Here is a 14,213-nt window from a genome sequence, read left to right as displayed (position 1 = left end):
CCTGGTCACAACAGCCCTGGAAAGTGGGGAGTTTGTCCTCACTTTGGAGGTGGGGAGATGGGGAAACTGAGGCTCAGAGCGGGCAGGACCCGCCCCCCTCCCTCCCTGGCACGCTGTCCTCACCTTCCCTGCCCCTGCTCCTGCTGCAGGCCAAGCCCACCTGGCACCCAGTAGGGCTGTGTGCCCAGCTTCCCGAACAGCTGACTGCTGAGGCATCTTGGTGAAACTGGGATGAAGCCGGCTCCTGACTGGACCGCTTGCTGCAGTGAGCAGGGGTATGGCTGGGCGGTGGAGCGCCCAGGTGATTCTGACTCACAGTAATCAACTCCACTGCCGGAAGCCACTGTGGCCCCCACGGGGCCTGGAGGAGCAAGAAGGGACTGGAGGACCCGCGCTGTCCCAACGTCGCCAGCAGGGGGCAGGGCTGCTTCACGCCGTGGGCGCCGCAGCGGGCGCCAGGGCATCTGTCCTTGGGGACCCTTGGGTTCCTAATTAGCTCCTTCATAACCGAGGCGGTGGGATGGGACCTGGTCCTGCCTCGGCCTCCCTTTGGGCAAACTCCTTCCTCGCAGGCCCTCTGTGAGCTGTGGGGACACGGCCTGGCAGAGGCTGCGGGTTCCCTCGGGGCATCTTTGCAGAGGGGGCTCGCTGCAGAAAGGCAGGTAGAAAATGCCAGACTCAATGGCCTGCCCGCCTGGATGCTGAGTCCCTGCTGGGGGGCAGCTGTGCCCATCTGAGAATCAGGGGACTGGGCTGCAGGCTCTATGTGGTCCTTTCTGATGTCTCCACACCCCAGCCCCTTCCTCCTGAGGCCTCCGAGACTTCCCTGGCCTCCTCTGGTCACCCAGGTGCAGCTGTCCTTGGGCACAGCGATGACCCCTCCTCCGCCCTGAGTGTGCACTGCCCGCACAGTGCAGGGGCTGCCCCGTTCTCTCAGGATGTGCTCTCAGGATGTGCCCCATTCCCCACGCGTGCCCTTCCTCCCATCACGCTGTCTGCTGGCTGATGGCAGGGACAGCAGCACAGGGACCTCAGCGGTGCCCATCCAGGAGCCATGTGTCCCTGCCCCCACCGCAGGTGCCTGAGCCCCTGCCCCTCCCTTGCCTCTCAGTTCACAAACCTCCAGCCCAGGCTGGCTCGCTGTCCCTGCCTGAGAGTGATGGTGAAGAACTTATCAAGCCCAGCATCTCTGGTCCAAAGGGACTGCCCTGGGCAGGAGTCACCGTGGCAACCAAATGCCAAAGGGAGGCCCAAAGCTGGGTTGTCCTGCGATGCCACGCCAGCCGGCAGCCTGGAGTTCCTGCCTGGCTGGTGGGAGCACGGGGTGGTGTTCATGTCCCTGGAGGGGCACCAAACTCCCCCCACGCTCACCCCAGGAAGTCCCGTAATAACGCCTTACCCCATTATTAAAACAAGCACCAAGGCCCTGGGAACCCGTGGGAAGCTCCCCCTTCCTGGGCTTCTCCCAGAGCCCCAAGGGGTCTGTGTCTTGCGCCCACAGACCTCAGCTTTCCCCTTTTGTCCCTGCGCCCTGGCCTGAGAACTCTGAGGGCTCACTCTCACCCCAAGGACGGGTGTCCGTGGAGGCTGTGCCCAGAGTCCAGGGGGCCACCAGGGCACAGAGCCAGCTTCCAACCGCTGGTGTCTCACACAGCAGCACTCAGCCATGTGTGCACATGCGCAGCAGGACGGGAGGCCTCTCAACAGGGAGGCCACATCCCAGCTCCCAAAGCCCCCGGGCCGACCCCTTTTCCAGACCACGTAAGGGGCCCACATGCTTCACGTGTGCAAGATTATATGCAGAGAACATGGGTGGGCCAGACCCAGCAAGCCAGGTCAGCAGAGGGCTGTGCTGACACAGAGGAAGCGGGTGGGCACTTCGAGGACTCTGCCCTCCCTCGGGGTCCATTCACACTTGGACCTGTCTGGAGAAACCCAGGTTGGTCTCGGTGGGCAGAGCCGAGGCCCTGGCAGGGGAGGGTGTGAAGCCCAGGGAGGATCCTTCGGAACTGCAGCTGGGACCCAGGGCGGCTCCTAAGATGGCAAAGTGAGTCGAGACTCCTGTGGCACCCACCATTCAGCCACGGTTGGGGGCCCAGGGAGTGGCCCAGAGTTTCAGGGCACAGCCGCTGCTCCCAGGAAGAGGGAGAATGTTGGTGTGGGGTCCTGACTCCACCAAGGAAGGCTGGCTCAGCACCGCCCCCACGACCCCCACTGTTCTGTCGATCCTTCCAGGGCTGAGTGCAAGTGTGTGTGTTCACGAGTGTGAGTCTGTGTGTGTGCACGGGAGCATGTATGGGTGTGTGTGCATGGGAATATGGATGTATGTGCATATGAAAGCGTGTATGGGTGTGTGCAACTGAGCGTGTATGGGTGTGTGCATGGGAGCATGTATGGGTGTGTGTGCATGGGAGCATGTATGGGTGTGTGTGCATGGGAGCGTGTATGGGTGTGTGTGCATGGGAGCGTGTGTGGGTGTGTGTGCATGAGAGCATGTATGGATGTGTGCAAGGGCAGGTATGGGTGTGTGCATGGGAGTTGTGCATGGGTGTGCATGCAAAAGCATGTGTGTGAGCACGTGATGTGTGCGAGCACGTGATGTGTGCATGCGTACGTGACGTGTGCATGCGTGCGTGATGTGTGCATGCGTACGTGATGTGTGCATGCGTATGAATGGGTGCGAGGGTCCATGTGAGCCTGTCTGTGCCTGTGTTTGGGTATGCAAGTGTGTGAATGTGTGTGTGCTCATGAGGGGAGTGCCATCAGGGAGCCCCTGCCCTTCAGGTGGCAGGCTGCTCCATTTTAAGTCTCACCCGGGAGCCACCCTTGCTCTGGGCACAGGCCACACTGCCCTCTGCCCACCACCACAGGGCAGGACCTGGACCTTCAGAGCCCCGCTCCCCATCTTCAGTGTGTCGGGTGCCTCTTGGGGAGGGTGCCTGGCTGGACACAGGTGCATGAGAGGGCTCCGGGCACCACCACCAAACTTCAGGCCTGGAGCAGACCAGCCCCAGACAGCATGGAGACAGAGGGCATTTATCACAGGAGACAGTGCAGATGGGGCATCATTAACTTGTTATTGGGGCAGCTGGGTGACATCGTGTGTTCCCTGGCCCTCTGGGTGCACCTCCTGCCCACCCAGGCCAGCGTGGCTGCAGAGGCGTGATGCTTAGGCAGCCTGGGGAAGGACAGGTGTGAACACTCGTGCTCTGCAGGCACCCACAGGCCCAGTGCGCACGGCTGCTGAGAGGCGCCCTCGTGGAGGCCCCAGCCCCCTGCCCCTTGGAGGAGCAGCAGAGCCCAGTGGACAGGGAGAGAACTCTCAGAGTGTGACCCACAGAGGATGCCAGCCTCGCCGCACAGGACCGGCGGGTGGGGTGGGGAGGAGGGCGGGCTGGTGGGGGCTGATCGCGGGCCCTCCCACTCCAAACAAAAAAGTCCCCACACAGAACAAACGAACTGAATGGCGATGTATTTTAAACGCTCGTATTTTGTTTCTCCTCTCACATTTCTCCCTTTGCGTGTTTCCTTTCCACAATTCTAATGCCACTGTCCATCAAACCCTGGCACCTGCGGCCACGATGTTTCCGAGACAATCGTACGGGGAAGCCACTTCACAGCCAGTCACAGGAAGGCCGGCCGGCAACAGGACACAACAGAGCAAAGTTTTAAAAATTACTCGAAAGGGGAAGAAAAGCCTTGAAAGCCTCAGGCCCACCCTCCTGCCCCGAAGGAAGACACCCCCATTGCAGCGGTTTCCTCCCAAGCCTCGCCGCCGTCACAGGAGCCCTCTCCTTTGCCATCGTCTGTCCTGGCGTTTCTCGGACGAAGCTTTCACCTCAATCTCCAGAAGCAGAAACAAAAACAGTCCCAGCCCTCCCCCCGCCATATCCAAGTATACATGAGGGATAAAATTACATTTGTACAAAAATAGATTTTTTTTTTTTACCTTTCCAGATGCTTTAGACATTTTCTCTTATCTTTACTCTCTTTATGGATCTCTCATCCTCTCTAAAGTATTAGCTATGCGTCCCAGCTAAGGCATTGCTAAGGATTGGGAACGGCTAAAGCTGTCTGCTCCAAAGCATCTTAAAATAGATGCATCTCCTGCCTTGAGATATTCATTCGAACCCGGATTTCACCAAAGGAGGGTCCTTATGTACTTGCTTACACGAAGCAAATTTATAGGAAAACAGGGGAAACGTCTTGATTAAAAATAAACACAAAACACTGGTAACCGCTCCGCCTCTCCTGCGTGGCGCTGGTGTGCGGCTCCCTCCACACGCGTCTCTCTGTACAGCACATACATGTTTACACCACACACCTGCGTGGACGGGCACCAGGTCACGCACCCCAACTCCACGACAGGGACACCAGCCGACTACCCACAGGCTGCACATTCCAGCAGGGCCCTCCTGGGTGCCCCACGGGGAGGGGCTCGGGGTCATCTCCAGCACTGCCACCAGGCTGCCAGCCCAGAATTCTTGGGGACACCGTGCTTGGAAAACCGAAGGTCAGGGCTGTCTTTCCAGAAGCTGTGTGCTTCCAGGGTGCGGAGGGCCGGCGGCTGACACAGGCCCCAGGGTGGAAGGTCCTGGCAGGCCAGCTTCCAAGCACGCCCGACGCAGCCTAGGGGAGCCCGGCCTCTGTGGCATCTTCACTCCTGAGCCTCAGGAGCCCCATCTGAACGGCAAAGCCGGGAGGTGACCAGCTGAGGAGCGTGCCTGAAGGTGCTGGGGTGCCCCGGGGCCCCAGGAAGCAGCCGCTGGGAAGGGGGGAGCCCTGCAGGGAAGCCACTTCCTCCAGCCGGGCCAAGGCGGGGACAGGCACAGGTGGCTAATGAGCTGATGTTAGTGCTATCTTTAGAAAATTAAAGATTGTCCCACCAAAATAATAATAATTACAAAAAATCACCTTAATTGAACCAGATTGGTAATACTACTACAGGTGTGGTTAAATAGAAACTCTACCTCTCTACTCAGCGATGAGCCACACTCCTCACGCGTCACCTTTTCAAACCAACAGCACTGTACAACCACAAGGCCGATGAGAAAGGGACGGGAAGGCTGCAGGAAGTGCCCAGGACACGTGGAGCGGTGGGTAAGGCTGCTGGGGCCAGGGAGGCCGGGTTCTGCTTTCAGGGGTTGGCGGCCCGGGGGGCTTCAGTGCTTTACAGCCAGCCAGCCAGCCAGCGCCAGAAACGACAAAGTTCCCAAGAAGAAGCTGACCCCCCACAACGGAGGCCCCGTCCCTGGGCTTTTTCCTCTGGAGCCGCAGGCATTCCCAAGGGTCCTGGCATGGATGGGCGGGCGCTGGCTGCAGAAGGCACCAGATGTTGGCGTTGGGTCTTTCACGTTCCCACCGCTGGGGCCCCGAGAGTGCCTGCACCCTCCTGCCGTTTCCACCACACCCCCCAGGGGCAGCTGGGGCTTCCTGGCAGTGCCTGGGAGGGGCCCAGTTGGCCAGGGACCTGGTACAGGTGTGAGGCTCAACACTGCCTCAGGACGGTTGATTGGGCAGGGGGCCACCTCTGGGGATCCACAACGCTGAAAGGCAGGGGTGGAGGGGGGTGGAAAGGAGAGGCTTCTGGAATCTCTGACAGCCTGTCTCGGGCACAGACTCAGCTGCAGGCTCCACCCAGGTGCCTAAGCTCAGCTCTGGCTGGGAGCTCCAGGAAGGCAAAGAATGGACACTTTCTTCCCCACCAAGGCTGGAAAGCTGCCTCTGCAAGCCACTGCCTCCCGGTTCAACCCGTATGCAGCTCCCCTCCCCACTGAGGAAGCCCCTGCTCCAGGTGGGGAAAGACTACGGAGAAGGCGCCCACTCCCCCGCATCATTCCTAGACTGCGTCTGGGAAGACAAGACCGTCCCTCCTGTATGCCCCATCCATCCTCTGTTCAGGCACCTGCCACTGACAAAGGCTGGGTCCACGGGACTGAGGCGTGAACAGGAAAAGTACTCAGGCCAAAGGGAGGGCCTTCCAGTGCAAAAGAGGCGAGTTCAACCTGAGAGGGCCCCGCACCACCGGAGCCCGGGGGCAGAGCCTGCGGGAGGAGCGCCGGGGCCGCACTGGGCTGAGCCGGGGAGGCCCCAAGCCCCCCCTCCACCTTCAACCAGAGCAGGCGTTCAGTGAGGCTCCCAAGTAAGGCTCTGGGTGAACAACGCTGTCCGTGGACAATACCAGGCTGGGTGGTCCCACCAGGGCCGGTGTGTGGCCCAGGCCCGAGGGCGCTGCAACTCAGGGTTCTCAGATTCCAAGAGTCTTTTAGACACAACTGGCAGCCAGAGAGAGGGCCTGAGCAGGGATCCCACTGATGCCCCCGCAGAGCCACTCCAGGCTGCGGAGCATCTGCCCCACCCACGAGGCTCCCAGTTCCTGAGCCCCTCTCTCTCCAGGCCGCCTGCCCCCTCTGAGGGAAACCAACAGGCCACCCTCTTCCCCTCCCATCCCCGTGGGCCTCACAGATGGCTGCAGGTCAGCAGAGCCCCGTGCCTGCAGCAAGGCCAGTGAGGTGGGGACGCCCCACCCTGCCCGAGCCGGGGCCAGCCCTGCAGGAACCAAGGACAAGCCTCAGCCCACCCTGCAGAGCAAGGAGAAGACTCAGGCTGGGGAGGGGCCGGGGCACTCTGGTCTGAACAGGGAGCAGGGAGTCTGAAACCAGGACACCAAGGCAGACAGAAAACCAAGGGGAGTGAGTGACCCCTGTCCCTGCAGCCTGGAGGTGGCCCCAAAACCTTGCACAGAGGGCAGCTCATGTTCTCATTGGCTCGAGGGCAAAACTGTGAGTTATCTTTGGAAAAAGGGGCTACTTTCCCCCTCATTCAGAGCACAGGGCAGCCTGCTGGCCCCACGAGTCCCCTCTCATCCCCGAGGCGGCTGAGGTCTTTGCTGATGACACACCAGCTTGCGCCCCCAGCTGTCCCCTCCTCCTGATTAGGGGGAAGCTGTCATAGGCTGGCTGGGCACCAGTATTTAGAGCAGGTGAAGATGTCACTCCAGACAGGAGGGCCACACAGGAATTCTGAAAACCAGCATCGATAAACAGCAACGGAAACAAAAGCCCCGTTCCCAACTCCTGCAGCTCCAGGGCTGGGGCCCGAAGACCCTGTAGTCACCCAAGCCCCGTGGGGTGTGGCGGGGCGTCCTGAGAGCCCAGTGGGGAGGCGCCTGGCTGGGCTCACGCTAGTTCTTGCCACAAAGGCTGCTGCCTCAGGAAAGCCACTGCCCTGGGCCACAGACAAGTAGTAACAGAAATAAGGAGGGTGACATCTCTTAGGCAGAGCAGTGACAGGCTGTGCCCCAAAGTCCAAACAGGCCAGGCAGAGAAGGGCAGGGACAGGGCTCAGGCTGAGAAGAACAGCTGGCGTCCAGGCAGGGTGGCCAGAACGGGTGGGCGCAAAGGATGGGCCCGCAGGCCTAGGTCATTTGGTGCGGTGCCTCCAGCATCTCCATGAGGAAGGTGTCAATGGGCGTGTCCCCGATGAGCTTGAAGAAGAAGAGATGTTCCAGGCACTTGAGCCCGATGGAGCGCAGAGCCGGCAGGCGGAGCAAGAGCTTGGCGAACCTGCAGGGAACGGGTCTGGTGAGGGCCGGGCAAGGGGCATGGGCAGTTCTGTCCTGGCACCTGGAGGCCTCCCTGGGGATGGGGCTGTGTCTGATAGCCCAACCCCTCTGAGGCTGGTCTGTAGCCCTGGATCTGCCTGTGCCAAGCCTCCAGAAGGAAGGAGGGGAGGCTAGAAGGAAACAGGGGCAGTGGCATCCAGAGCCAGGAGAGAGTGAAGGGAGATCCCTGGGGCTGAGGACGGAGATGAAGGGCCAGGGGCCAGACAGCAGCTGGCTAGGGCAGACTGAATAGCTCTTTGTGAAGAAGTTAAAAATTGTGGGCAGCTGGGCATGATGGCTCACACTTGTAATCTCAGCACTTTGAGAGGCCGAGGTGGGAGGATGGCTTGAGGCCAGGAGTTCGAGACCAGCCTGGGCAACGCAGTGAGACCCTGTCTCTACAAAAGAAAAAGAGAAAAACAGCAGCAAGGCGTGGTGGTGCATGCCTGCAGGGAGGACCGCTTGAGCCCAGGAGGTTGAGGCTGCAGTGAGCTACGATCACAGCACTGCACTCCAGCCCGGGCGACACAGCGAGACTCTGTCTCTTAAAAAAATGAAAAAATCTGGGCCATGAAAGCCAGAAGCAGGTGTGAGTATCAGCAATGCAACTGGCTGCAGCAGCCATCGCAGCAAGAGACTGCGGGGCCTGTAAGGGAAAGGGCTGCTGAGCACGTTGGTGAGTCACAGGGAACCGGCCCGGCACGTGGTGAGCAACCGAGAAGTCAAAGGGCGTCAGGCGGGGGAGGGGGAATCAGACTGCACCCCCACTGCAGGTGGAGCCAGGCCTGACTTGGGAGCTGTGTACCGGGGCAGGACCCTTTCCATAAAGCGTCAGCACCCCATGAGTGCCTCCCAGGGCATCTTGTGCAGGGCTGTGGGCCCCAGACCAGGGCCTTCCTCAGAAATAGCTCTGCTGGCGTTGGGCACAGCATGGTCAGAGAAGGCTGGCCGGGGAGGGAGGGATCATGGGTTGGTCCTCAGGGCCTGGCCCACCCCTGGGGAGTTTCCTGGGGCAGGGACCAGTGAGGGGGGCAGGAGGGAGGGGGAAGTCCGGGGCTCTGGGAAGAAGGATGGCAGGGCCAGGCATGAGGGCAGCAGCTGCCGCTGAGGACAGGGTGCTACGGGGATGGGACCAGGTGTCCCTTCCGGCTGGCCGTGTCTGCCCCAGGGCCCCTGTGCACGGCCTGAGTCTCTCCACACGGCCCCTCCAGGGGCTGCAGGACCTCATTAATTATTAACGAAGTCTTTCTTTCAGGGAAAAGCTCTGTGGTTGGCTGCCTCACAGGCCTTGTTTTAAAGGCAAAAACAGCGCAGAGGCTGGAGTTGGGCCAGAGAACAAGCTGTTTTCTGCTGAGCTGGCGAGATGGGCCAGGGCAGAAAGCCAGGAAAAACAAGCTGCCTGCCACCCCCTCCTGTCCTCGTCCTCCGGGAAGTTTCACTTTAAACCAAGCCAGATGAGGGCTGGGCAGGCAGCGGGGACACGGTTAACTGTGTATGTGCTGGTGGCGGGAGGGCCTGGGTGTCCTATGAGGTCTGCTGGGCCCCATCTCCCCCGACCCCCTACCTACAGTCTGAGGATCAAGAGGCCAAGAGATGCCCCTTTAGAGAGAAGCAGCAGAATCTGGAGCGCTGACTTTGAATCCCAGGCAGGGATCCACAAATGTTTCTCTTCCAGGACACCTACTGTGCACCCAGCACTGTGGACTCAGAAACGAGAGAACCCCAGCCCTTCCAGGGCCCACAGCCGGGCAGGGGAGAAAGATGAGCTCTGCGCTCAGGCCGTGGCCGCCTATTCTGTACACACCTGTAGAGAGCGTTTAGTGAGTGTGGGCATCTGGCCATCCATTCTACACATGCTTGTGAAGTACCTACTACGTGCTGGTGTCGCCTGGCCTCTGGTGGTTCTGCTTGGCAGGGGAGCGCAGTGGGGGGTGAAGCACAGCCTTCATCTATCTAATCAACAAAGACAAGCACCTACTATGCGCCAGGTGCGAGGTAATCCTTCCGGTGGGGATACGGCGTGAGCCTGTGGAGTGTGCCCGCCATAGCCCACTGGCCTGGAGGACCTCCTGCTGCCTGCTCAGGACCTGCTGGCATGGGCTGGGCCTGGGGAGGGTGCCACCTTCTCATTCACAGAAAACGGCCTTGCAGGGGGTGGGGGATCTGGAGACAAGAGCCCGGGTCTGGGGTGTGTGTGGGACGGGGCGGGACCCACCTTCCCGGCTGCTCTGGGTACTTGTGCTTGCAGTACGCCTCCAGGGAGGCGTAGACCTTCTCCCGCAGCGCCTCCACCTCGGCCGGGTTCGAGAGCCCCTTGGAGTCTGAAAGGAAAAGAGGCCACAGGTCAGAACCCTCAGCTGGGGCGTGTCTCGGGCACCTGCCCCCCGGACCCAGGCCTGTGTGGGGTCTCCCAGGCTGCCCCACCATGGGCAGAGCAGGTGGTGTGAGGGATGCCACTGGACACGCCCCCGCCCGCTCCCCCAGAGCCTGGTGGCAGGGGGACGACTGTGGAACCCACGGCCAGGCCAGGCCAGGCTGCTCTGGGTCCAGGCTTGGCTCTGCCACTTGCCAGCCATGTGACCTTGGGTCAATTATTTGACCTCCAGAGACTCAGTTTCCCCATCGATAAAGTGTCAGGGATCTGCTGCTTTCCAGCCGCCCTGGGAACTGGGAGAGGCAATGGATGCCGCTGCTGCCCTTGGGTCCCAGCCCCATAACACGGATGGGAGCTACCGCTGCTGCCCCCAGGAGCACCCAGACCCTGCGGAAAGCCATCCTCGGCGTGCTTGCGGAGTACTGAGCTCAGGATCCGGGCTCAAGAGCCTAGAGTGGACAGAGAGGCTGAGATTGCAGCCACCAACACCTCCAAGGCCCAGGGACCCCGTGAATGCCACCTTGGCCCATGTCCTGGGGCTCCTTGGCAACGTGTCTGGCTCCCCCAGCCGCCTCAGCTCCAGCCAGTCTCCTTGCCCTCCCTGCATGCCTGTGCCCTGGTCTCTTCGCCTTCCCTGCAAGCCTGTGCCTGGACCCTGCTTGTGCCAGACAATCTCACCCTCCCTGCAAGCCCGTGCCCAGGTCCCGCTGGTGCCCCAGCTCTAGCAACCAGACCACACAGGACCTGAATGGGGATTCCTCGGGCCGGGCCGGGCTGAGCCGTGGCGTGACTCAGCCTCTGAGCTGGCAGGATTACGGCCCAGATGCACAGCCTGGGTGACAACATGTCCCTGGAAACAAGCTCTCCCCACAAGAAGATGCCCATCTCCATCCTAGCCCGGTCCCTCAGAGCCAGGTCTGACAAAGGGCAAGGTCAGAAGGTCAGGAGCCGAGAGGGCTCCACCCCCTCCAAGGTCAGGGCCAGGACCCGAGAGGGCTCCACTCCCTCCACCACGGCCCAGGTGAGCTCCCCACGGCAGCCCCAAATCCCTCCCTCCGCACCCTAGCCGCCCGCCCCTATCACTCAATGAGCTGAGTTTCCAAACACAGAAGCCCACAGCTCCCTCCGGGCTGGAACCCCGCAGGACTTGGCTCCCTGTGGCCCCAAGAGAAAACCCAGACGCAGCAAGAGTTTCAAGGCCCTGCCTCCACCAGCCCACCCCACCTCCGTGCCTCCCACTCCCCTGGCCCCCAACTTGCAGCTCCCGGAGGAAGTGGCCCACACCCTCGACCCTCGACCAACCGTGCTCCTGCCCTCATGTGCCGGGGGTGCCTGCTGGTGAGTGTGACCCTCTAAACCCCAAGCTCTAGGCAGGCAAGCCCTACCCAGCAGCTTGAAGGGGCCCTCCCATACCAGCAGGGCGCCGAGCAAACAGGCACGTGTCAGCACTTGTTGGGCGAAGGAGTAGCACCTAGGAGGCTTTTCAAGCTGAGAACCCAGAGGCTGGGGAAGAGCCACACTGTCGGCCAGGAACTGTCGACCAGGAGGCCTGTGCCCAGCCCCAGCCCCACAGGCCCCAAGCTCTGCTCTCCTCAACCACAGGGGCCCAGCCCCAGAAACACCCTGGACCCGAGGCTTGGGGATGAGGTTGGTCCCCTCTGAAACACCCGGCAGGCCTGACCCCATCCCCACCCCATCCCCAGCCCGCAGGGCTCGGGGCTCCTGAACTTCAGCACCGGAAGTTCACAACCATAGCCGGCCACTTCGATGCACAATGGTGAACGCTGCGAACTGCGGAACCCAGAGGGCACTACCAAGCCCCTCATGACAAGTGCCTTGCTGGGTCCCCCTGCGCCCAGGGGCCACGCCCCCTTGGCTGGCCCTCAAGGTGAGCAGAAGGCAGCATGGCCACACTTTCACTGGGAGGGGAGCACGCTGAGCTCAAGGAGGGCGGGAGTTGGCCCCACGTGCAGCCAGAGCCAAGAAGTACAGCCGGGAGGAGGCCCAGGTGCCTCTGCCCCACCAGAGAACAGGGCCAGGAGCCTCAGGGCAGGAAGGCCATACCAGGGTTGAAGAGGACGATGGCACGCAGGCAGCCCAGCTCCGTCTTGTCCATCTGCATGTCCCGCATCTTGGACACGAGCTCCGTCAGCACCCTGCAGAGGAGGAGGGCAGACACCCCATCCCAGTTAGGCCGAGGCACTCACCAGGGCCACACCCCAGATACCCAAGGCCTCTGGGGAGCCCGGCGTGGCCCGACGGCAGCTGAGATGGGCCAAGCCAAGGCAAGGACTCCCAGACAGCCCGAGAGGGAGTGGGCTGGAACCCGGGCCCAGGTGCCACCCCTGCCAGGCCTGCCCAGCCCTGCCCGCAGGTGGGTTCCTCTCCTCTCCCTCTAGGGTCTGCCTGTGGGGCTTTATTCTGGCAACCTAGGTGCTAAGGAGGGGCCTCATGACAGCTAAGCTGAGGCGAGCCGGAGCTGCACGTGGGGCACAGAGTCCACCCCTCCTGAACCCAGTGAGACACACCACTGTGCCTCCTCAGCTGTGGACCCAGCACTACCTGAGGCAACGCCCCTGCCCGTGCCACAGCCCCAGCCGCTCCCTTCAGTCCAGGAAGAGACCTTTCCCCAGCGCCTGGTCTCCCTGGGTGCGGGCTGCCAGAGGGGGGCATGTCCACTTCTTGTCACCAGAGAAAAAAACCCGCCAGCTCCCTCCATGGAGACGCTGGGGGCGTTCTTGGATTCAGACTCAGCTGCCCCACCCCTGCAGCTGGATTCTGAATCACACCGGCCTCTGCAGTGTCCTGGGCCCCCTAGCCTCAGCAGCCTGCCCACCAACCCCAAAGCTCAAAGGGTGGGCCACAGCGGGGGAAAGGAGGTGACCAGGTAGGGATGGTTGCCTAAGGAGCCTGGGCTCTCCCCTGTGGGCCAAGGGGGGCCCTGAGGGTCTGCAGAATGGGGAGTGCCCTGGTTGATTCCTGGGAGAACACCTGAAGGAGGCTGGAGGACAGGGTGGGACAGAACAGGAGCTGGGAGGGACCCCTGAGGCAGGGACACACAGCTGCAGAGGGATGGGGCAGCAAGCATAGAAAAGGCCTGGGCCACTGAGGGCAAAGACTTTGCATTCCACTCGCAAAAAAGGCGAGGAAACGCCAGGGCCTCTGTAGTCACTGCTGTGGGACCCCAGAGAATGTAACCCTGAGACCTCTGTCATCACCATCTCTCTACCAGCCAGACAAAGAATCTGTCAGCTGGGCAAGTGGCTGGGGCTTCGCTTCCCAAAGCCGTATCCCCAGTACCCTTCCAAAGAAGCTTCTGTGGGCAATACACACTGCACTCTGCAGCCCCCGTGGAGACCCTTCTGTACAATAACTTCTTAAAGGCCCTGACAAGTCCTGCAGCAAAGACCCTCGAGGACACCATTTGCACTAGCATTTGCCCACCATCTGTGGCCACGAACCCTTTTGCACTTGGCACATCCCATGGAGGTCAAGTTCCAGGATCACCCTTGGGACTCTGGGACCTGAACCACCCCCGGGGCATTGCTGCTGGGGCATTAATCCCCCTGTAAGTGCCGGTGCATGGCCTCTACTCACCTCTAACGTTAGGGCACTCATGTTTAGGGGCCACCTTCTCCAGGTGACCTGCTCCTCCCCACCCACTGCTCCTGTGCTGCAGACCCCTGCCCAAGGGACCCCGCAGTGCCCCTCCCCAGCCCTCCTGCTCCAGCTGAAGCTGACATCCGGTCCCCAGAAGGCCGAGTCTGGTGTGTGTGGGCTCTCAGGACTCGTGGAGAAAGACTGTGCAGAGAGGCCGGGCGCGGTGGCTCACGCCTGTAATCCCAGCACTTTGGGAGGCCGAGGCGGGCGGATCACGAGGTCAGGAGATCGAGACCATCCTGGCTAACACGGTGAAACCCCATCTCTACTAAAAATACAAAAAAAATAGCCGGGCGTGGTGGTGGCTGCCTGTAGTCCCAGCTACTCGGGAGGCTGAGGCAGGAGAATGGTGTGAACCTGGGAGGCGGAGCTTGCAGTGAGCCAAGATTGCGCCAGTGCAATCTAGCCTGGGCAACACAGCGAGACTCCATCTCAAAAAAAAATAAAAAAGGCTGTGCAGAGACAGGGACAAGGAAGCTACTGTCTGCCTCGCCTGGCAGAGCGGAGTTGGCCAGCACTCCAGGAGGGCAACATGAATGGACAGGACCACCCAGGCCCAGACGAGGGTGGGCCCTC

At 61.3% G+C, this 14,213-nt stretch overlaps 1 protein-coding gene and 2 pseudogenes across 6 annotated transcripts in view; all 3 read right to left on the bottom strand.

Annotated features, from left to right (window-relative positions):
* Positions 1–3,452: 3,452 nt before the first annotated feature.
* On the bottom strand, positions 3,453–5,834 carry LOC101178178 (annotated as a pseudogene). The gene is made up of 2 exons (XR_178699.3): positions 5,775–5,834; positions 3,453–4,629 (listed from the first exon to the last, which is right to left on the bottom strand). The product of XR_178699.3 is annotated as an uncharacterized LOC101178178 (transcript).
* LOC105740295 lies at positions 3,454–6,847 on the bottom strand (annotated as a pseudogene). Its single transcript, XR_001116337.2, has one exon. The product of XR_001116337.2 is annotated as an uncharacterized LOC105740295 (transcript).
* Positions 3,456–14,213, bottom strand: part of RXRA (retinoid X receptor alpha) — a 115,826-nt gene continuing 105,068 nt past the window's right edge. For all 4 annotated transcript variants that reach the window (XM_030818141.1, XM_030818142.1, XM_030818143.1 and 1 more), the window contains 3 exons: positions 12,042–12,133; positions 9,819–9,924; positions 3,456–7,565 (listed from right to left, as the gene is read on the bottom strand). In XM_030818141.1, the coding sequence (XP_030674001.1) occupies positions 7,418–7,565; positions 9,819–9,924; positions 12,042–12,133 (346 nt within the window). In that variant the 3' untranslated portion in view covers positions 3,456–7,417. The remainder of the gene's footprint in view (positions 7,566–9,818; positions 9,925–12,041; positions 12,134–14,213) is intronic.

The sequence above is a fragment of the Nomascus leucogenys genome, chromosome 8 (genome assembly GCF_006542625.1).
Source record: "Nomascus leucogenys isolate Asia chromosome 8, Asia_NLE_v1, whole genome shotgun sequence".
NCBI classification, from domain to species: Eukaryota; Metazoa; Chordata; class Mammalia; order Primates; family Hylobatidae; genus Nomascus; species Nomascus leucogenys.
The sequence above is the reverse complement of the archived record's forward strand: the minus strand, read 5'-3'. Positions and strand labels throughout refer to the sequence as shown.